Genomic DNA, 24,141 nt, shown 5'->3' with positions numbered 1-24,141 from the left:
TCAATATATATATATATACACAATCAAACTTTTAGGCCAGTACCTCAGTCATACATTGTTTCTTTTTTACATGTAAGCATGAAACTTTCAAGAGTGAAGAGATGTATAGTTCCAACTTTGGTCATGCTTTTTTCGATGGTCTTGTTAGATTCAGCATCAACAAGAGGTGAAGAAGTGGAAGAAATTGGTAAGTTTGATCTTTTTAGTGTTATTATTATTGTGATTTATGAGGAAATTATGAGAGAAAATGTTACTGTGCAGAGGACGAGAGAGAGTTTGATTACATGAGAGGAAGTGAAAAGGGACCTAGTCACTGGGGAGAGTTAAAGAAAGAATGGTCAGCTTGTAAACATGGACACATGCAATCTCCCATAGACTTGTCATGTGCCAGAGTCCAAATCATCCCTCGCTGTCAATTACTCTTCACCGATTACTTTTCTTCTAATGCCACCATAATCAACAGAGGCCATGATATTGCTGTCAGTCTCTCATTACCACCTAATTTCTCTTCTTTTTTTCCCCTCTTATTATCTATAAAGATACTTGTACGAACCGGTCATCAAAATTACTCATTGATTTTGATATTACCGATGAAACTTTATTAAAAGAAGAATTCACCCAAGAGACAAACATAAGAATTAATACTACCTCCTAAAACCTTAAAATAATAAATTTATAGATCTTTAATCTTATATAGTACTTAAACTTTTCATTTTTATTCAATACAAAATTTAAAATTACACTTGAATTTTCAACTGTTATTTCCATATATATGTTTCCGTACACTTAGTTTTCTAATTCTTTTTTTATGTTGTAAACTCTTAAACAATAATTAAATTTAATGACCAAAAATTATTAATCACTATACTTATCAATTTAGATACCAATTGACAAAATACAAAATTATTGATTACACCTTGTTAGCTAGATTTTAGAGACCAATTTTAATTATTAATTCATAATAATAAATATTTTAATAATTAATAATATTTTATTTTATAAATTAATATTTAAATCGATCCCTATAGTTCCTAAAACAATTTTATCACTAAAATTTGTTATAATGGAGAATTTTATTGTAATATATATATATATACTTTCATCATTCATGTGTATACTGTATTCGGTTGCAGGTATATTGGAAGGGTGATGCCGGCTCAATACAAATCAATGGAACCGAATTCTTTCTGAAACAGTGTCATTGGCACTCTCCTTCTGAACATTCCATCAATGGCAGGAAGTATAATTTGCACTTTTATTTAAGATATCAAATAAAAAAGTTGAAAAGTTGAAACATATATTTAAATGGTGAGACAACATAATATTTTGAACTATGCCTCTTTTTTTCTTGATACAATAGGTATGACTTGGAGATGCACATGGTGCATGTAAGTATGGAAAACAAAATTTTGGTGGTTGGTGCTTTCTACAAGATAGGGCATCGCCCTGATCGTTTTCTCTCTCAGGTCATTCATTACTCACTCAAACTTGTTCCAATTTAATATTTCATGGTTTCATAATTTCCATTGTTATTGAAAGCAAGCAATGTGTCTGAAAATTCAGCTTGAGAAAGATATTGAGCACCTTGTTGAAGGGGAAGTAGAGAGAGAAATTGGAGAGAAAAATCCCTTTGGAATACAGACAAGAGGCAATATGTATTATAGATACTTAGGCTCACTCACCACTCCTCCTTGCACTGAAGGTGTCATATGGAACATTGATAGAAAGGTACGAGTTATTCAAACCATGTGTTTTTTCTTTCTCTTCATAAATATGTTATTTAAAAAATATATATATTCTGATATACCTAATAGTTTTACATCATTTAGGAGTTAAAGTTAAGCGCATTTTAATACTTCTTCCTCCTGAAGACGTTTTTTAAAAACAAAACTGTAACAGAATTTTACACTCTAAAGTATAATATCTCCAAAGTGATTGATCATAATAATGTTACCGAGCTCTAAAGTGGAATATCTCCAAGGTGATTTTGATCATAATAATGTTACCGAAGTTGCTGTTGGATCAAAATTTAAAATACAAATTTGTTTTTTTTTTTTTTATTTTGAATTCTTTTTAGTTTGATATTACAAGTTTGAAAACAAAAACTTATTTTGTAATGAAAGTTAGCTTCTGATTTTTTAAACCCTAATCAAAATTAGTGAAATTACTAGGAATGAGAATACAGATCATGTTCTATATAAGGTCAACCCTTCATCAAATATCTTTTATAAAAACATTAAAAATTTATGTTTAAAGTTTCTAATATATATATATATGCTATATTTTTAAGATTTAAATATTTTAAGAAGTAACATATATGTTTTTTTAGAATTCATAGCTTATTTATGAATTGAGTTGTTCTAATAAAAATTAATATTCAAATGAAATGTATACCTAATTATTTACATATTTACATCTTTAGCTAAATTTATTTATGTGAATTATTTTACAAAACAAATATTATAATTTTTTATTTATATTTTTGACGAATTGGCTTGTCATTAATAAATAATATAAATAATAAATATGACTTTTTCATTGGAGGACCAACTAAACCCGTTTTAACCTAGCAAATTCAAAGAAGGTCCGTTTTGTCATTTAAATTAATAAGCATTTATTATGTTAATCAAAATTAAAAAACATTTGAGGGTGAATATATATAGCTGTGCGCTTAATTTTGTAAAATTACAATTAAATTTTTATCTCCTACACCCTACAAATTTATATATTGATCTTATTATAACAAAATAAAAGACTTCACTATAATATTTTTCTCCATTAGTTTTAGATGAGTGATTGTATTTTTATATTTTTTTTAGTTTTTGTAATATTTATCTTATTTTTTTTTATTTGATAGTCATTTTAATTGATTTGAAAATTTTAACTATCCTATGCAGATAAGGACAGTGTCGGAAGCACAAGTGAGACTTTTGAGGGACGCAGTGCATGATGTAAGCCATTCAATGTGCCACTATTCATTCTGTGATTCCAAATTTAATAAGAAACTTACATTGAAGAACTCTTGTAAAAAAAACGTTTAATTTCAAATATGCCAAATTTTGCAGCATGCAGAGAGGAATTCAAGACCAAGGCAGCCACGTAACCAAAGAGATATATTATACTTCAGATTCAAAAGCAGAGCAAAATCAAAAAAATAAATTCTCACATTTTCGTGATATTTTTCAGATATATTTAGCTTTTTTTACGTGTTTATATTTTTTAAATAAAATTTTGTTTATATTCTGTTATGTTCATTTATAGTGTGGAGATATTTGAAAGTCTCACTTAAGAAGTTTCACTTGAAGAATCGTTTGATGGATATATAAATGTTAATTGGTTTCAATTTGAAACGAAGTATTAATGTTTTATATAAAAGTAATTGAAAAGAAAAATAGTTCCTAAAACATTAAATCATCTATAATATGTTTCAGTTATGTATGTATTTAGAAGAGATTTTATTTTATATATGTTTTTCTATACGAGCTTTCTATTATTTCCATGGTTTTTAATTTTTTAATGAATTTGTTCATTTGATGATTGATAGGTAATAATTGAACTCTGAAATACCGATTTACTTAAAATCTCAAAGTTCATATATATAGAATTAACATGAGTTTGTTAATTTATCCTTTTTTTTTCAGTGTCGTTGAAAAGGTTAAATTTCGACATGGAATGGCCGGATGCACTCTTATATGTGACTGTGATGTCTGAATAAAAATAGTAAAAAATCTTAGTGGGATATATTAAAAATAATGATGATCAAAGAAAGAGAAAGAAATGTAAAGAAGAGAAACTGGGATAATTTAAAAATAAGGATGATCAAAGAATGAAAAAAGAATTGTAAAGAAGAAAAACGCATTATTATCTAAACAAAATAGCATGGACGTGTGTTGATAAAAAAAAAAAACATGTACCTGTGGCAACTCCTTACATGCCCTTAACATTCCAATTTAATTTATTTAAAAGTTGTAAATCATGTTAAAATATTGATCTAAATTTAATACAAATTTAGCAACCATAGTAAAACATATATTTTAATTTTAGAATACTAAATTTTAAATTGTTCTTGAAAGGAATTGAGTTATCTCAAAAGTCTTCGATTTTCCAGTCCTTCTTCATGTGGATTATCCTAAATTGCCTCGTCTTAACGATATTTTCATAGAGTGGGAACCTGTAACAACTCTGTCACTCAAGTTAGCAAGGATCCAATCTTAGATATTTGTAATTGATGTATTCAGGAATGGATATGATCCTTACTTTGGCAATTGAACCCTTTTTTTATATTACCTAGATGGAGGCATGACTTTATTACCTTCAAGGTCGTTTTCATTCTCTAACCATTGCTTGCTAGGATCCTATACCTAATCTTCTAAAAAGTTTGAGACTGGGTTTTTCAAGGTGGTCATAAGGCCAGCAGGGATCGAGTATTTTTACTTTGATGACAAAAGACCCACATTTCCTTTCTATTGACCAAGAACTGCATAAAATATCGAGTTTGGCCGAGAACCTGCATGACCTCGAAAGACATGCATATATTGTCCTACTTGGACCATTTGCTTAAGAAGCTTCTTTCAAGGAAAATTGGTGGGGTTTCTGGCTCCTCTCATCCATGTGATGATCTTTTTGGTATGTATGGCTAGCTTATTGTATATTGTCTTTGCATTGTTAACCCTAGTTAATGGCATTTTTCCTTTGCATATATCATGGTTGTTGCTTAGATGAAGAAAGAATAAGCTAGTATGTTGTGGACAAGTTGTTCGCCAAAAAAGGTGACCCGATGCCCCCTCCAACTGAAAAGAAAAAGAGCAAGCGTAGGAAAGGCCCTCCAAGCCAGGAACTCCTCTGCCTCCATCTCTAAAAAGAATGTGATCAACTGCCAATGAGAGTATAATGAGCTCTCTTGTAGCTCTATTCGATGCCAAATTGAAAATCAATAAAGGGATAGAGGTATCATTGTGACCAGAAGAAGCCAACATAGTCTCGACCACTCACCGAAAGACTGTGTTATATGCATCAAATGAGTTTCAAGCCAGGACTATGGTGATGGGTCGCCATTTGGAAACTGTTATGAGGAAACTACTGGATACAAGTAAATTGGTTGTTGAAATAGAGGGCTTGAAGAAAGAGTTGGCCGCAACAAATATTGGCAAGCAAAAGGCCTTAATGCATCTGAGTAATGTGAAGAAAGAGAGTCCCAACTGTTGGCAGAACGTCACACATGGAAAGCTCGCTACAAGGACTTCGTGAAAATAATAAAAAAGCTCACTACAACTATTGTTAGGACGTTTTAACTATTATTATTTACATGTGTGGTGATTTCGAGAATCATCGGAATTTGTGTCGCCCCAAAGTATAATGTAGTGGTTTCAAGTGAACCGCTACAACTAGTGATGTTAAAAAAATTCGTACACACGGGTATCTCTGGATAAAATCTGCAATAGGTAGAAAATTGATATTGTAAATGGATACCTGCGAGTAACAAGTACGAGTATTTTTAATACCCGCATGTTAACGGGGCGGGTACGGGTATCATAGTATTTGTACCCATAGATACCCGTATCCGCTATACTCTAATTTAAATTAAAAAAGAAAAAAAAACATGATTAAAATATTAACATATTGATTTTGAATGAGTTATTTTTTTATCAATTAGTTTTAAAAAAAAAATTATTTCTTTGTGAATTATCATTCAACACTATTTAAATGGGTTATTTGGACTTTGTTTAAAATTTATGAATGTTATGTATTGTATTTTATTCGAATTTACGATTAAAATATGTTGTTAAATATTTATTTTTATTTTTTTGTAAATATCTGCGGGTACCCGTAGATATCCATAGATATTAAAAAATTATGTGGGTACCCGCATAACGGATATCTGACAGATATAGATACGGGTACAGGACAAATATTTATCTAGTAGGTAAGGTATGAAAAATTTATTATCCACACCCTACCCGTCCCGTTGATATCCCTATCTGCAACATCACCATTTGTTGCAATGTATAAAGTGGGGTGTTTTCTATATGTATATAACAAAAATTATACTCCTCACAATTTTTAATTCTAGAAAACAAATTCAATATAAGAATTGTCAATTTGAACTGCCATTATTCTCATATTATTTCATTTTTTTAGTGTCTTAATTCAAAAATTACATTATTTTTTATAATTATAAATTATTTGTTTATAATCCACCTTTTTATACTCTGTGTTTACAAATTCATAACTTAATAAAAAATATTTATCATAATAATAAATAAATTTAAAAATTAAAAACACTACTTAAAAATAAAAATAACCAACATTAATTTCATTGATCATTTAAAATTGCAAAAAATATTCATTCACAATTACATCAATGTAAATATCTAAAAAAATACAAAGTACTCATAGTTTTTATTTTATATTAATTTAAATATAAAAAAAAAATACACATCAAATTTGTTTGTAAAGTGATCTTCATAAAGCTTCTAAACTTCCAAATCAACTTGAACAACATATAGAAACAAGTAACTCATGCATTCCTATAAAATGGAATGAAAGAAATTAATCAATTAATATTTTTATAGCAAATAAATCTAAAGTAAAATATTGTACAAAATCTAGGAAACCATATCGATGAGGTTCACACATGGGTTCCCTCCGCTTATAGATCTCACCAAATCAGTAGAAAAAAAGTAATCGACAACAGAAAATATAAATTATTTAGCTCTTATTTTAAATAAAATTTTTTACTTATTCAAAAGAAAAACGAAAAGGTAAATTTTATTAAAACTTTTTCATAGGTTAATACTAATTTACCCATAAAAAAAAGTTGAATAAATGGAACTTCTATACAAGTTTGAGTAAAGAATTTTCCTTTAACTTGTATAAGAAATAGAACTTATATTTTTTATTTATTTTTCGTAAAATTGTTTATAAAGAAAATTGTACCACACCTAACGAACTCAACTAAATGAGTAAACAATGCATCAAGGCAGCCGGGTATTCAGCCTAGGCCGAGTCAGCCTAACTTGTACCGGACCTGGTCAGATTAACCATATAGATGACAACCCTCACGTACATGCCGGAAACAACCCAAGTACACGACTTGGGTTGGCATGGACACAGACTCATAACGGAATAAAGACTAAAGTAACAACAAAGCGGCCAACCTAGGACAGTGTGCGGCCAAGGACGATATCTAACAAGTCAAGAAGTAAACGGATCAGACCGCTCTTGAAGACTTAGTAAAATGGAAGCCCTCGCGTTCAATAGGCCTTAAGGGCCTAGATTAGGGCCCAGGCTCACTCACAGCCCAATAGAACCCAAGTCAAGGCCCAGCCCACGGGACAACCAGACATCATTAATACTCTATAAATACGCATGGACCCCAGTAATTAAAGGTACGCATTCATTAATCACTGATTTGACTTTCTAAGAGCTTTGACTTACTTGAGCTTCAGAGACTCTTCTGCAGGTAACCCCTCCTAGGTTCAAGCTGACATGTATCAACCGGGAAGAAACCAACTGAAGAGATAACGGACTACATGGTAAGGTGACACTTGTGCCTAACTCATCTTATTTGTTCTCTGCAGGAACAATTGGCGCCCACCGTGGGGCACGAGACGAACACCTTTAGTACCCGTTTTTCTCTGAAGATGGTTTTCACCCGTAGCAAAGCTGGAGTGAACAAGCAAGCGGATGTTGGTCCCTCTGGACCTCCTGGCATCACCCCTGATCTGGCCGCCATCCCAGACGGTCAAGCAAAGATGCAACAAGAACTCGCAGATTTGAAGAAACACAGCGCTGACGAAATGGAGGCATTGAGGCAAGAGAACTCTCGCTTGAGGCGAAGGATCGAAGTTGATCCCAATCTGAAGGGAAAAGCCAAAGAAACTTCTGAAGCTGCGAAGTCTCCGGCCTTCCAGCCCATAGAGGAAGAAAGTGAGTACAACCCCACCCCTCACACCTTCACCACCACTCAACAAACACCCATCCCCGTCACCCATCCCCCTCACTTCCCATCTACCCAACCGGGGCTTACCGCACCCCCAACCCCCGCCGCTACCCTCCCTACCACCCAAATCCCCTACAACATACCCACCACCCTACACACCACACATATTCCACCCTACAACCCACAATATCTTCCGACAACCCACATCCCCCCTCACAACCTAACCTCCACCTTCCCCACTATGATCAACCATCCCATCCCACCTCACCTGCTCCCCCCACCAGCCCAGGGGACATCACCCCTTCACTGACTTTATTGCCAACACCCCCCTTCACTGATTTTATCGCCAACACCCCCCTTCCAGCCCAGTGGGAACCTTTCACCCTGGATCGCTATACTGGCGAAACCGACCCTGACGAACACCTTAAGGTCTACATCACCCATGTCGCCCTATACACATCCCAAGACGCAGTCTTTTGCAAAGCTTTCCTCACTACCCTCAAGGGCCCTGCCCTAGAATGGTTCACAACCCTTTCACCTTACTCCATCGACAGCTTCGACGTCCTCTCCCACATGTTCTCTACCCATTTCGCTGGCAGCCGCCCACACCAAACTACCACTATATCCCTCCTAGGCATCCGACAAGAACAAAACGAACCACTCAGAGCATTCATAGATCGCTTCAGCAAGGCAGCCCTTCGTACACCACACCTAAATCAGGAAATGATCCTCTAGTGCATGGCCCTTACCTTACAACCCGGCCCCTACCTTACAACCCGGCCCCATTGCCAACAACGTTTATCTCCACCCACCTGCCTCTATGCACGAACTCAAGTTACGTGTAGCCGACTATGTTCGCATGGAGGAAATACAAACACCAAATTTTGCAACGACTATGCAGCCACCACCGCCAACCCTACCCCACAACCTAACCCACGTCCTGATACCCGCCCATGCGAACCCCGCCAACCTCGCTTCACCAGATATGCCCCTCTTACCGTAGCCCGCTCTCGCATCCTCGACGAAGCCCTACAAGCCGATCTAATCCCTCCACCACGCAAGACAACCACACCTCCCAATGCCGATATGACCAAATATTGCCGTTATCACCGCAACCATGGCCACACTACAGAAGAATGCAAAACACTCCAGGATAAAATAGAAGAACTGGTCAGTGCTGGCCACTTTCGCCGCTTCATCCGAAGAGACGACCACTCCTCCTCCTCTCGAACCCGCCACCCCCCGATCCGATCACAGACGTCCTCCACATGACGCTCGTCATGATAGACACCCCACCCAACCCACCAGTCAAGAACCAGAGCCGGCCCGCACCGACATCACCCCTGTCGACCCTCCCTTACGTGGCACCATTAACACCATCTCTGGTGGCTTCACAAGCGGAGGCTCCACCTCTTTTGCCAGAAAAAGACACCTCCGCCATATACAATCCATTAACCATATCACCCATTCCCACCACAGACGCCGTATGCCTCCTACCGTCTTCACAGATGATGACTTTCACGGCCTCGACCACCAACAAGACGACCCCGTGGTCATCATTGTTGAAATCGAAAATTACGCTGTCAAGAAAGTCCTAGTTGATCAGGGCAGCTCTGTTGATATCCTCTACTGGACCACCTACCAAAAACTTCAACTTCCTGACACCGCCATGGTCCCATATGACGAGCCAATATATGGCTTTTTCGGTGAACAGGTATCCACCCGGGGCTACATTGACCTCCACATCGTCTTTCGAAAGGGGACCCAAACTAAAACCATCCCAATCCGCTTCCTCATCGTCGACGCGCCAACATCCTATAACATCCTCCTGGGCCGTCCTTCCCTCAATACCCTTGGCGCCGTCGTTTCCACCCTTCACATAGCCATGAAGTTCCCTGCCCCGTCCGGCGATATCCTTACCATCCATTACGACCAGCGCTTGGCACGAGAATGTTACATGGCCAGCTTGCGACCACAACTCCCAATCCAACAAACCAACCATATCGAGAGACCCCCCGGCTCCAGCATAGCCCTATCCAGCGAAGATCTTGACCCCAGAATAGGCCGAGATGTTCGCCTTGAATCAGTTGAGGACACCTCTCCTCTAGAGCTTCCCAATGGTCACTCTATTAACCTCGGCACCGGTTTAAACTCTGACGAGCGTGCCACCATCACACCCATCCTTATCAACAACACCGATCTTTTCGCCTGGTCGGCCGCCGACCTCCCTAGAGTGGACCCCCAGGTGGCATCCCACAAATTATCCATATATAAAGAAGCTCGCTACGTATCCCAGAAAAAATGCAAGCTTGGCGAAGAACGTCGGCAAGCAGCCAAGGTTGAAGCCGACAAGCTACTGAGCGCAGGGTTTATAGAAGAAGCTCAGTACACCACTTGACTTTCTAACATTGTCTTGGTAAAGAAAGCCAATGGCAAATGGCGGATGTGCGTAGACTACACAGACTTGAACAAGGCTTGCCCCCATGATGCTTACCCCTTACCCAACATTGACCGACTCGTGGACGGCGGGGCAGGGAACAAGGTGCTTAGCTTTTTGGATGCATATTCAGGATATAACCAAATCCCCATGGCCGCATCAGATATGCACAAAACCGCCTTCATCATGGACGATGCCAACTACTTCTATAGGGTCATGCCCTTTGGCCTCAAAAACGCCGGAGCAACTTACCAACGGCTAATGGACAAGGTGTTCAGCCACCTAATGGGACACTGCGTCAAAGTATACGTCAACGATATGGTTGTCAAGTCTCCAAGTCATCACCAACATGCTGAAGACCTATCAGCAGTTTTCTCCGCACTACGCCAATACAACCTTCGGCTCAACCCCGACAAATGTGTATTCGGCGTTGACCGGGGTAAGTTCCTTGGTTTTATGTTAACCCAACGTGGAATAGAGGCCAACCTTGAAAAATGCAAGGCTATCATCGAAATGCGCAGCCCCACTACCATTAAGGAGGTCCAACGTCTCATTGGCCGTCTCACAGCCATTTCCCGTTTCCTACCCAAACTAGCTGAACAAACCCAACCCATAATCCAACTCCTAAAAAAATCCATCCGGTTCACGTGGACTGATGATTGTGAACAAATATTCCAAAAACTAAAAACAACCTTAACCTCCCCACCTATCCTCCACAAGCTGGACACCCATCAACCCTTGCTTGTATACATCACAGCCACCACCTATACCGTCAGCGCCGCGCTTATCCAAGAAATAGAAGGCACACAGCATCCTGTATATTTTGTGAGCAGAACGTTGCAAGATCCTGAAACCAGATATCAAATGGTAGAAAAGTTGGCCCTATCTTTGGTCCACGCGGCACGCCGCCTACGCCCATATTTCCAAAACCACACCATAACCGTTAAGACCAACTACCCAATTCAAATAATATTACAAAAACCAGATCTGGCCGGACGCATGTCATCATGGGCCGTGGAACTATCAGAATTCAAGATCTGCTGTGAACCCCACGGCCCCATCAAAGCCCAGTGTCTCTTAGACTTCGTCAACGACCTACAACAAACACCTATAGAGGACCAGTGGACGCTTCATGTAGATGGTTCCTCAAATCCAAGGGGTGCCGGCGCCGGCATCGTCTTAGAAGGCCCCAACGACATTCTCATTGAAAAATCCCTTCACTTTGCTTTCAAAACGTCAAATAACCAAGCCGAATACGAAGCCATCCTCGACGGGCTTTCCCTAGCCCGCGAAGTAGGCGTCAAGAGATTAACGTGCAAAATCGACTCCAAACTTACTGTAGGTCATCTAAACGACGAGTTCCAGATCAAAGACCCCATCCTTCTATAGTATTACCATCTGGTCCGTGCAGTCATTCAATCTGCCTTCGAACAAGTTCGCGTCGAACACATCCCAAGAACCGACAACGTCAGGGCCGATATCCTTTCCAAATTGGCCAGCACCAAGCTAAAAAACCGTCACCGATCCTTACTACAGCAAACACTATCCACACCTTCCATCACACACACTTGTCAAAATTTAACCCACACCCCAGCTAACAACGTCACCCCCTCCCAAAGCCATAACTGGACCACCCCCTACATCCAATACCTCAAAACCGGCAACCCCCCCTAGACGCAGACAAAACTTGGCTGGCCAAGGCCACCAGGTACACCATGATAGGCGATGACCTCTACAAACGCGGATATGGCCAACCCCTCCTTAAATGCGTCACTGCAGAGCAAGCCCAATATATTATCAAAGAGCTACACGAAGGTATTTGTGGTTACCATTCCGGCGCACGTACCATGGCTACTAGAGTTCTTAGAGCCGGATATTTCTGGCTGACTATAAAAGCAGACTATCAGGATCATGTCTGGAAATGCAAATCATGTCAGAAACATGGCAACCTTATTCACCAGAAATAAGAACAACTACACCACATACTATCCCCACGGCCATTCGCTAAGTGGGGAATGGACATTCTCGGCCCCTTTTCACCTGGCAAAGGGCAGGTAAAATTCCTAATTGTAGCCGTCGATTATTTCACTAAATGGATAGAAGCCAAGCCGCTAACCACCATCACGGCCCAGCAAGTTCAACAATTTGTGTGGAAGGAAATTATATGCAGATATGGCGTACCACATACCATCATCACAAACAATGGCCGACAATTTATTGACAAGGAGTTAGCCAAATTCTACACTAGCCTAGGCATCAAACACATTACAAGCTCTGTAGAACACCCACAAACCAATGGACAAGCAGAGGCGGCGAATAAAGTTATCCTCGTGGAGCTGTGCAAGAGATTGGATACCGCCAAGGGCCGATGGCCCAAAGAATTAATAGAAGTACTATGGGCCTACAGATGCACCCCTCAATCGTCAACAAACGAATCCCCATTCAGTCTAGTCTACGACGCAGACGCCATGATACCGGTAGAAATTGGCGAGCCATCTCTGTGCCGAGAACTATACGACCCAAACCACAATCACCAAAACATGGCCTTGCATCTCGACCTTCTACCCGAACTCAGAGAAAAAGCCCAGATACGCAACTTAGCTGCCAAACAACGAGCTGCCAGGAAATATAATGCAAATCTATGTCCACGATTGTTCGTCACCGAGGACCTAGTATGGAGAATGGCCAGCAATGCTAGAAAGAAGGATGGCAAGTTCTCCGCCAATTGGGACGGCCCGTACCGCATACGCAAAGATGCAGGAGGAGGAGCTTATCGCCTGGAACACTTATCTAGGGAAGAGATTCTCAACACTTGGAATGTATCTCACCTCAAATTCTATTTCAGTTGAATGTATATTGTAATTGAACCAATACTTGTAGCCCCGGGTGTACTCTTTTTCCTCACTTGGTCTTTTTTCCCTAAGAAGGGTTTTGGCCAGGGAGGTTTTAACGAGGCACCCCTATTCAATAAATAAAAAGAAGGGTTCCCAACCATACGACTTTCTCGTGTGTTTTCTTTCACATTCGTTTAAGTTCCTCACCCTTACCCCAAGTAAGCGGTCTGGGTCGAACACCCCTATATTATGATTAATTCGTTTAAGTTCCCCACTTTTACCCCAAGTAAGTGGCCTGGGTCAAACACCCCTATATTATGATTAATTCGTTTAAGTTTCCCACCCTTACCCCAAGTAAGCAGTCTAGGTCGAACACCCCTATATTATGATTAATTCGTTTAAGTTCCCCACCCTTACCCCAAGTAAGCGGCCTGGGTCGAACACCCCTATATTATGATTAATTCGTTTAAGTTCCCCACCCTTATCCCAAGTAAGCGGCCTGGGTCGAACACCCCTATATTATGATTAATTCGTTTAAATTCCTCACCCTTACCCCAAGTAAGCGGCCTGGGTCGAACACCCCTATATTATGATTAATTTGTTTAAGTTCCCCACCCTTACCCCAAGTAAGCGGCCTGGGTCGAACACCCCTATATTATGATTAATTTGTTTAAGTTCCCCACCCTTACCCCAAGTAAGCAGCCTGGGTCGAACACCCCTATATTATGATTAATTCGTTTAAGTTTCCCACCCTTACCCCAAGTAAGCGGCCTGGGTCGAACACCCCTATATTATGATTAATTCGTTTAAGTTCCCCACCCTTACCCCAAGTAAGGAGCCTGGGTCGAACACCCCTATATTATGATTAATTCGATTAAGTTCCTCACCCTTACCCCAAGTAAGCGGCCTGTGTCGAACACCCTTAACATATAACTTATCGCGACGCACATGCGCCACATATTATCACAACTCGGCATACACAATAACACAGAACGTTAACCGCATTAAACATAAACGCAAAGTATACCTACGTAACACAATGTACCAGTTATTACAGACATAGGCTCAAATATGTTCATAACAATAAAAGTTAAAGTCCTATTCTGCCGCGTCAGCCCCCACTTCCCCAGCATCAACCGCCTCGATAACCTCTTCAACCACTTTCTCTTCCACCCTCACATCCGCTTCCTCACCAGCACTACCATCATCCTCATTCACAAGCCTCCCATCGACAACATCCTTGTTGACATCAAACTTGACGTCCGTAACATCCACCTCCTTGTGGAAAAATGCCGCTTGACGCAACCCTTTTTCAAAACCATTGATGTGTTCCTGTATAATGCTAGTCTTCAGATCATCGAGCTCGCCCACAGCTCCATCATACTTATCCTTCAAGTTCTCATAGTCCTCTTCCAATTCCCATATCCTTTTATTCAACTTCTCCTCAGAATCCAAGCAAAGAACCCTCCATGTCGCCAACCTCTTTCTCTCCGCATCCCAACTTTCTTTTGCCTTCTCCGACGCAGCCTTTTCCTCCTCCAGCTTATCCACCTTCCCCTGCAACTCCTCCACCTTTTCCCGGCCCCCCTATTTCACTTCCCTCTTATAAAAGGACCCCACGCGCCGGCTCAAAACTAAAGCCTTGCTCCCAAACTCCACCATTGTCCTCACAAGGTGGTCCGCATCCATGCCGTCAATAGAATTCACAATGGTATCTGGGAGGGTAATTGAAATTTCCTTCCTCACAGATATTTTTGGCAACTCGATCAACCCAAATTTCGGCCCTTTCTCGCCACTGGCCGATCCTGCCCCACTAACCGACCCCGTTCCGAGCGGGGCCGCCCTTACCTTCTTCATATCTTTTCCCTTCCTGGGTCGAGGCGGTAACTCAGCCTTCCTCTTAGTCCCGTCGTGCACATGCACCTCCACCACAAATGCTTGCAAGTTGAGAACATCAGTCTTCCCAGCCGCCTTGGCCTTAGCAGCCATCTCCTTCCTCAGCGTTTGAAAAAGCGCTAAGTTCTTCTTTCCAGACTGCGCCATATGCCCTACAATAATACATTACAACTCGGATCAAAACAACTTAGAATTATTAACACAGTTTAAGTAATAAACAGATACCTTCAGTATCTATTATCGGGTGCACCGAATTATATACTCTAACTAAGCTCTTAGTGGGCAACTTATCAACAAGCTTCAACAAGATCTCCACAACCTCCTTATCACCAGCCGACAACTCATCCACCCCCATGTCCTTATATCGAGAAGGATTGCTTGTCCAACTAAAAGGGAATTTGGTGCTTCCATCTGCGTTCAAAAAATGAGCTTTTCCTCCTTCTTTAACGACAACCTTGAAGTACCCATCCTTGAAATGCTTGAAAGACTAGGAGAATGCATCCAGTCTGCTGATGCTGGGGCGACTTATCAAAGATAGCCAAGTAGCCGGCCGCTGGGGTCTAGTGTCGTAAAAATACAAAAAAGCATAAGGAGTGGGCTCCAAGTATAAGGACTGGCACAAGATGCGGAAGGCCTGCAAGTAGGCCCAACTATTCGGATGTAGCTGTGTAGGTGCCACATTCAATGCTCGCAATACGCCTATAGTGAAACCGTCTAACGACAATCACACATGAAGTTGAGAAAAGTGGCACATATACATGTAGAAAAACTTCTTAGTAGCCCCCTCCTGCCCATGGCATACCCGGTCGATAGCACTAACCCTCTCTAGAGAAACAATGTCCCCACTAACACCCTTGGAGATGACAGGTATGCAGTTTAACCAAGAGTTCAGTAGACGGGACCACCTGAACAAAGATGATTGGTTACGAACGTCAGCAGCCACCCACCCATAGCCACCTTTCGCCGGCCAATTGCTTTCCGCCAACTCTTCGGGGGGATTCTCTTGAACCTCCCTCACAGTCTCCATTGGAATCCCACTTGTAACGACCCCAGAACTCGTACCCTCTTCGTCAAATTTTCTACCCTTACTTCTATCTGACTCGGTACTCTCACTACTACTAGACGTAGACATACTATCGCTACTAGACATACCTGTTTTCATTTTTACGGGAAGATGTCGGCTGAGTTTGGGAACTAGTCGGACAATATGATGCGCACAAGATCTCTGAATTCAGAACTCTCGCAAATGAACCAAGTAACCCCTCACCCGTTTTCAAACCTATATTTATAGTCCAGGATCCCAAACGATGTGTGCGGCCAAGGACAGTGTGCGGCCAAGGACGATATCTAACAAGTCAAGAAGTAAACGGATCAGACCGCTCTTGAAGACTTAGTAAAATGGAAGCCCCCGCGTTCAATAGGCCTTAAGGGCCTGGATTAGGGTCTAGGCCCACTCACAGCCCAAGATAGAACTCAAGTCAAGGCCCGGCCCACGGGACAACCAAACATCATTAATACTCTATAAATACGCGTGGACCCCAGTAATTAAAGGTACGCATTCATTAATCACTGATTTGACTTTCTGAGAGCTTTGACTTACTTGAGCTTCGGAGACTCTTCTGCAGGTAACCCCTCCTAGGTTCAAGCTGACATGTATCAACCGGGGAGAAACCAACTGAAGAGATAATGGACTACATGGTAAGGTGACACTTGTGCCTAACTCATCTTATTTGTTTTCTACAGGAACAAAAATTATATAAACAAGACCACACTTCTCTACTGCTTGTAAATTTAGAACATTGCATTCAATAGAAAAGAGTACTTACATTTGAAAACTAATTATTAGGTAATTTTGTATCATTACCTTTTTTGTAATTCTACCAATTTTTAACTAAGCACATACTTTAGTTTTAAACTTAAATAAAATATTGATAATGTTGGATTACGGTATATATAGTGTTGAAATACATCGATGAGACGATATAAGGGTGAATTCAAATTCGTAAGTATTATATAGTTGTTGTAGTTGAAGCCTAATCGTTCTAATCATACGAGTTAAAATTCAACTTACTAGAGGAGACAACTATGAATCATAATACTCAAGCGGCTAAAGTAGTTAAACAAACACTATCATACATTGGACGGACAATACAATGATTTATTTGGTCAATAATCATTTTAGTCTAACATATGTTCATGCAGCTAAATTACACTCTTGAACTATTGATCAGATGATATCACAAGACATTCTGATTAGATGAAAGTGACAATAGACAAATTAAAGTCATTGACCATAACATTGCTAGTCAACGTTCTCAATTTTTTTCGTTGCTCTAATTATTTATTTATTGCTTTATAATATCAAGTCATAAAGTACAAATTATTTTTTAGATAATAAAACATAAATAAAAAGTTTGATTATAAAGTAAAAATGATGTTAATGAAAAACAATCATGTTATTTCTATATACATAAATGATTAATATATGACTAACAATTAATTTGATCTTGATTAATTTTTTATAGGTAATTATACTACTAATGATATATTACAGAATATGCTACATAAGTATTTATGCAAACTTTGTACAAATAAATAATTTGTAGAAAGAGAAAAGCACATAAAGGATTTATACTAGTTCACTTCATGAGTACAAACCTCTCTAGCGTACTCCAAGTACAAACCTCTCTAGCCTACACCAAGTACAAACATCTTCAAGTATTACATCCTTGACTTCCCTAAGATCAAGAACTTTCAAATGAAAATTACAAGAAACACTCACAAAGTAAGAGAGTATAATTCATATCACATGTTACAACTTCACTTTGTGAAGCATATTACAATGTGTGCTCAACCCAAATTTCACAATTCACTATAAATATGAAAATTTCACATCTTTAGCACTTTGGTATTCTAGCATATTGTTCTATGCCCTTTTAGAGCTTCTCATAGAGAATTCTCGTACAACTTTGCATCCTTTATATAGATGTTGAGTTGCTAGCCGTCGAGAATTCGTATTGCATTGCTTCATCGTAATCTTCATGATTTTTTTCATTAAGGAATGACTTGATCAATTCTTCAATTTGATTATTCAATGTTATTCTTCAGTGTCATTCTCCAAGACTTTAATTTTGAATCACTAATGCTCTTTGTGATATCTTATTTCCTTTTTTGATTGAGCACAAGCTTGATTTGCATTATGTACTTTATTCAACTTTCACATTTGCCTTGTTAAAAAACTATGTATAATATGATTCTGCAATTGTACCATTAGAGAAATAATATTTTTAATTACAATCAATCAACAAGTTGGTCTTAAGTCAAACAAATTGTTTCCAAATATTCATATGACTTAGATGAACCTTTAATTTAAAAAATTCTTCTTTCGGAGTGTAATTATCAAGAAATAATTCTTTAATGTTGTTGTTCATTTAATCAAATCTCATATTCAAATGACCAAATAAATGTATCATATCAAATGATCAATAAGTGATTAAAGAAAAGAAAACATTTAGCCAAATGACTCAACTCATTATGACTTGTCTATCGCGTGTAGAAATTTAGTACTTGTTACTTTGACTTATTTGGTTAACACACTCATCTAACTCAGCCAAATTTGATCAGATATTGATCAGGATCGATTCAATCGAATTTGATCAAATTTCGGTCGAAGCCGAATTCAGTCAAAATCAACTCATTTGAATTCGGTCGAGACTAACTCAGCCAAATTCGAGACCAACTAAATAAAAAGTTAGATAAAAACCCGAATGTAAAAGCAATTAGAGGCTAGATGAACTACAATATAAGATAAAAGAGGATGGATAAATTCGTTAATACTTCATTCTCTTTTCATATTATCCTTCAATGAGTGTTTTACTATTACCTGAGTTTTCAGTTTATCATTTATGTAATAAACTGTCATACAATAAATTTGAGCATAATATTAAATTTCACTTGGTGTTATGTTGATGTTCATTGAACTGCATTGTAAATCCATTCAGACATCAATTGAATTTAGTATTATGTACACTATTAAAGTCTCGTGGGAGAAAATAAGCAATGAGGAAATAATTAAATATGCATATATGGCTCTCTATTATATATGATTACATAACCACTACCAAGAGCAAATTACTATAAGAAAAACCGTATGAGTAAAGAACTCTCAATGGACAGATAAATATTACTACAGAACAAAAAAATAAATTATGTGATAAATTTATTCCTTGCGTTTTGGTCCATAGAGTTGTATCCCTCGTTTATTCAGCGCTTGTACAGGTCTCGAATTCTGCGCTGCATGCTGCCATTGAATCACACAAAGGTAACACTTAGTTTTTTTATTTTTATTTTTAATTTTTTTCCATAAAAACAAAAAGAGCTAAAAACTTTTTGGCTTCATTTTCATTCTGATTTTCATCATTAGTGCAGTAAATCAACACTTACATCGTGGACAGCCTCTCTAAGTAAATTCACTTGTGCCCTCGACACACTTCTTATCTGGAGAACACGAAGGTTTAAAGGTTTAATTAAACAGGTAATTAATTACGATGATTGATTAAATAATTTACAATGATTTAACAGTACCTTTTTATTTATAGTCCAAATGACACCTTCGGTGCAAGGAGGGACAGTGAGGGAACCAATGTATCTGTAGTACTTCTTGCCACCCAATTTAATTTCTGAGGGATCAAACACCCCAATTTTCTTTTCTACTTCATTATCCACCATGCTTTCTATGATTTTTGACAACTGAAATCATTTCAAATATACTTGTTATTATTCAAGAAAATAAATACCCTAATTAAGTTCTTCTTCATACATTGATTATTAAAGACTTGATGTAGAGTTCAGATTAGTAATTAAGAAATTGAAAGAGAAAATGCTGACATAAAAAAGTTACCTTGGTGAGAATAGGATCGGGTCGACCAATCTTGAACAGAAGACCAACAACAGCAATATTCACTTTTCCATTTTCGCTTTTTCTTTCATGAACCATGTGGAGCTCCAAGTCATACCTATATAATACACTTTTAATTTTTTTTTTCATTTAATTTTGTGAAATTCTATGGTTTTAATTTGTTTTGTTTTTATTGAGTTTAAAAGGGGTTTCACTGAAAAAAATAAACACCAATGAGACATGAGTCTAATCACATAAGACATTGATAACACTCTCAATCCAAAATCTTAAAATGATGGTTTTGTGGACCTTTATTTTTATATAGTACTCAACTTTCTCATTTTTACTTAATATGAGACTTAGACTCACACTTAAATCTTCAACCGTTTTTTCATTTAATTTTTGTTTTAATTCGGGACAGAATAAAGACAAAGATTTTGAAGCAAGACAAACCTCCTTCCATTGATGGTATGTTCTGAAGGTGAGTGCCAATGGCACTGACGCAGAAAAAATTCACTGCCATTGATGTTTATTGATCCAGCATCTTCTCCCCATTTCAGCTGCAACCGTTACGTAAATTAATTATAAATTAAAACATTTGAGATTTTAATAATCAAAGTTTAAGCCAAGTGATCAAATATCTTATGCTTAATGAAGACAAAAATTAAGTATTAGGTAGCTAATGACAGTTAATTTCTTATACATGATGAGCTGTAGACAATATAGAAAACCTATACTCAATCAATAAAAATGTCATTTCATCTTTTTTAAAATGTGCAACAGCTTAAATAAATAAATAAACAAATATGAACCTAGAGTATACAAATTGCATTATTTGGTTCTGTTATTTTATGCAAATTATTCATAGCCACGTATATGGAAGTTTATGTTTTAAGGCACGTGAGAGACAGATAAGAAAACATTGTCAAGATGCGTGAAGTAAGAGATTTTTTTAAGCAATAATGTTAAATTTCTTACAATTTTGTTTTTCTAATTATTAAATAAAAATATATATATGTGTAACTATCTTTTTAAGACATTAAATGATCCTTTTTTTTTTTAATTGACTAGAGTGTCTATAGCAGAAAGGCAATATTATTGGAGCCCGATGAACTAGATGGTAAAATTCTTTTGTTGAAATATGATATAATAGTGATAAAATAATCCATTATTTGTTATCCTAAAAACATATAAAGTTAATTAAACCAAATTTATTTATTTATTCTACAGATGATTCATCTATTAATTTAATGAATTATTCTGCTGTGCCAACTATTAATGGATCAAAATTAATCCAACTAAATTTTTCATAATTCAAATCCTTTTTTAAGCTTATCTTTTTCAAAAATAATTTTTTAACATTTGTTCACCAAATTTAATTTTAAGAAACTTTTTCCAATTGTATTTCTTAAAATATTTTTAAGGATAGATTAAATAACAATCCATAAAAATATGTTAATTGATAGATTTGATTAACTTTTGATTGACTGACCAAATTTTAGTGGATGAAAAGGAATTAATAATTTTTTTATCATTTTCATTGTGATTCTAAACTAAATTCATCAGATTTATCTATTTTCTCATCCTAATATGAATAACAGATATAACAGACAGCTTTTTTTCCTTTTCGCTTTTTCCTTATTATATGTTTTCTTTATATAAAGTTTTCTCTTCTATTATTACATTCCTTATTCTTGCTGTGTTTTATCTGTATGCTTACACCCAAACAAAACAAATAAAACAAAAAAAAAGTAATAAAAGAGAGAAACAGAAAGAAAAAGTTGATGTAGATAAAAGTAACAAAAAAAAAAATAAAAGAACAATTATAGCCTTTGTTAACCTCGTGATTTTGTACATCTAAATATCTATCATGATCCATGAGTATGCATTATTAGACTGAGACACACTATCATGTTTATACCTAAGGAATCATCAGTTTTCAGAATTTTTCAGATGAGAGAAGAACCCACACTAATTCCAGAAAACTGTTACAAAAAAGTTGTTTGTATTCCTTTCTTTCAATTCCAAAGACAAAATGAAGTTAAAATATATGTTTGAAACATGTTCTGAGGTTTTGAAATACTGATTTTTATTCATCAGAATAGAGGATAGAGATCGTGAGTTCAACTTTCTTTGATAACAAAATTAACAATTAATATTTGTGATAAAAAAAATTTGTTGATGGATTACCTCAATATCATGGCCTCTGTTTTTGACAGTAGCATTCTGAGGCTTATAGTGCTTCTTTAGCTGCCCCAAGTTTGGCACCACTCTAACCCTGTGGCTTGACAAATCAATTGGAGACTGCATTTTGCCAGTTTTACATGTTTCCCATTCCTTCTTCAGTTCCCCCCAGTGTGAGGGACCCTTCTCACTCCCTCTTATGTAATCAAACTCACTCTCATCCTCTGCACAACCACATGCATACATCAAATTCATTCATCAATCAAAACAAAACAAAACAAAACTCAAACACTTGTTCCACTTACCAACTTCCTGTGCTCTAGTCCATGTTGTTGAATGGAGTAGGATGATGACAAGTATTATCAGATTTGGAACAAAAACTCTGCATCTCATTCGGTGATTCATGTTGATTTCAAAGGATGATCAAGTTTCAGATTTCTGGAGTTCAAAGCTGAAGAAGATGCAAAGGGGTGATTCTCAGAGATATGTAAAATTGAAGGGAGGAAGAGCATTAGGGCTTACTATATATACACATTCGCAGGCGTTGGTTTGGTGTGGGAAAGCGAAACTTTATAAGTCAAACACAGAATTTCAGTTTTCAAATCTTATTTTTCTTCACATACCACCTTTTCTTTTCTACTTAACTACCATAACTTTCCAAATTTTTTTCACATTTTACTATTTAAGTTTTATATGTTTTACATTTAACGACATATGTCCATGTAACGTAAATATTTTAATTTTATATATATTTATATAAGAGTTAAATATGTTTTTGAACTTTGATAAAAAAATTAAAATTTGTCTCTATCTCAAATTTTTATATAATTTGGTCCTTAAACTTAAAATATAAATAAATATAACCTTTCTAATTAGATTGTGTTAATTTTTTTTATGTATGAAATAACATTTTATGGTAGCATTTAAGTTATGTATACTTCTAGATGCGTATTAGTTCAAATACTAACTTCAAACATCATTTTGACACACGTAGACAAAATTAACGTGATTGAGTTTAAAGCACTAACGAGCTATAATCACATACCACATTATATACTCTTTGGAGAACTTGACACGGAGAACAACACCAAGTTTTTATTATGTAATACTATATTTTGTTTTTCAAATAACTTTGTATATATTATCTGTAAAAGGGTTAAAGCATTCCAAGTACTTCATTATTATTATAATCTTTGTCAATCAACAAAAAAAACATCTGAGTTGAGAAGATCATATTCGTTCATTATTAAAATTTAAGAATCAAAATATATAAATATAAAAATTTTAAATAAAAACATTTTAGGAATTCTAAACATATTTGACCCTTTATATAAAACATTATTTGGTATAGATTTATATTTTCTAAACTTTTTTGCCAGAATATATTTTATCATATTGATAAAGCGTATGAAAATTAAAGTAAAGTGAAATTATTAAAATAATATAGTGATGAAATATATGATCATTTCTTTCTTTTTCTTTTTTTTTTACCTTTGTCGTATTTGAAATGTGAACTCGGAATCCTTTGCACTCACAAGAAAACGGGAGTCAGAGTCCAAGAAAGAGTTGTTGTCCATTTTATATCATTAATCCAGGGGAAAAATTGAAACATAAGTAAACGTCTTTGAAGTTATTGACAAAAAATTGGACTAGCTGAATTCAATTCCATGTTTTCTTCCTTTTCTTTTGACATTTAACATGTACGTAGCACACAACATAATATATATATATATATAGAAGTACAATTTTTGTTTTTCTAGTTGATAAAACATTGAATTTATGGTCTATTTGGTTTTAATACATAGAAAATAATTATATAGAATTGAAATAAATTTGTGTATCTTAATTAATAATGATCTAGGTCACATTGTTAGGTAGAAGGTGGATGAAACTTGAGCAAACCTAATTCTTTATATGTACTTAGTGAATCGTAGTTGTTGGATATGAAGAT

At 36.7% G+C, this 24,141-nt stretch overlaps 2 protein-coding genes across 2 annotated transcripts; one reads left to right on the top strand and one right to left on the bottom strand.

Annotated features, from left to right (window-relative positions):
• Positions 1 to 59: 59 nt before the first annotated feature.
• LOC114189491 (alpha carbonic anhydrase 7-like) lies at positions 60 to 3,201 on the top strand. Its single transcript, XM_028078064.1, has 7 exons — positions 60 to 187; positions 262 to 479; positions 1,134 to 1,240; positions 1,361 to 1,466; positions 1,564 to 1,728; positions 2,898 to 2,951; positions 3,066 to 3,201. Exons 1-7 carry the CDS (start codon positions 79 to 81, stop codon positions 3,156 to 3,158), a joined length of 852 nt encoding a protein of 283 aa, XP_027933865.1. The 5' UTR covers positions 60 to 78; the 3' UTR covers positions 3,159 to 3,201.
• Positions 3,202 to 19,168: 15,967 nt separating this feature from the next.
• LOC114190559 (alpha carbonic anhydrase 7-like) lies at positions 19,169 to 22,745 on the bottom strand. Its single transcript, XM_028079496.1, has 7 exons — positions 22,496 to 22,745; positions 22,197 to 22,414; positions 20,460 to 20,566; positions 20,010 to 20,124; positions 19,694 to 19,858; positions 19,553 to 19,606; positions 19,169 to 19,409 (listed from the first exon to the last, which is right to left on the bottom strand). Exons 1-7 carry the CDS (start codon positions 22,593 to 22,595, stop codon positions 19,329 to 19,331), a joined length of 840 nt encoding a protein of 279 aa, XP_027935297.1. The 5' UTR covers positions 22,596 to 22,745; the 3' UTR covers positions 19,169 to 19,328.
• Between the last annotated feature and the right edge of the window lie 1,396 nt (positions 22,746 to 24,141).

This window comes from Vigna unguiculata, chromosome 7 (assembly GCF_004118075.2).
Source record: "Vigna unguiculata cultivar IT97K-499-35 chromosome 7, ASM411807v1, whole genome shotgun sequence".
NCBI lineage: Eukaryota > Viridiplantae > Streptophyta > Magnoliopsida > Fabales > Fabaceae > Vigna > Vigna unguiculata.
This window is presented reverse-complemented; position numbering and strand designations above follow the sequence as displayed.

Bases quoted from the DNA above. Each gene is read 5' to 3' on its own strand.
- LOC114190559 (XM_028079496.1), bottom strand. From the start codon at position 22,595: ATGAATCACCGAATGAGATGCAGAGTTTTTGTTCCAAATCTGATAATA. The intron at 19,607-19,693 runs GTACTGTTAAAT...CGTGTTCTCCAG, and splicing joins TTTGGACTATAAATAAAAAG to ATAAGAAGTGTGTCGAGGGC. The intron at 19,410-19,552 runs GTAAGTGTTGAT...ATTCAATGGCAG, and splicing joins TTAGAGAGGCTGTCCACGAT to CATGCAGCGCAGAATTCGAG.
- LOC114189491 (XM_028078064.1), top strand. From the start codon at position 79: ATGAAACTTTCAAGAGTGAAGAGATGTATAGTTCCAACTTTGGTCATG. The intron at 188-261 runs GTAAGTTTGATC...GTTACTGTGCAG, and splicing joins TGAAGAAGTGGAAGAAATTG to AGGACGAGAGAGAGTTTGAT. The intron at 2,952-3,065 runs GTAAGCCATTCA...CAAATTTTGCAG, and splicing joins TGAGGGACGCAGTGCATGAT to CATGCAGAGAGGAATTCAAG.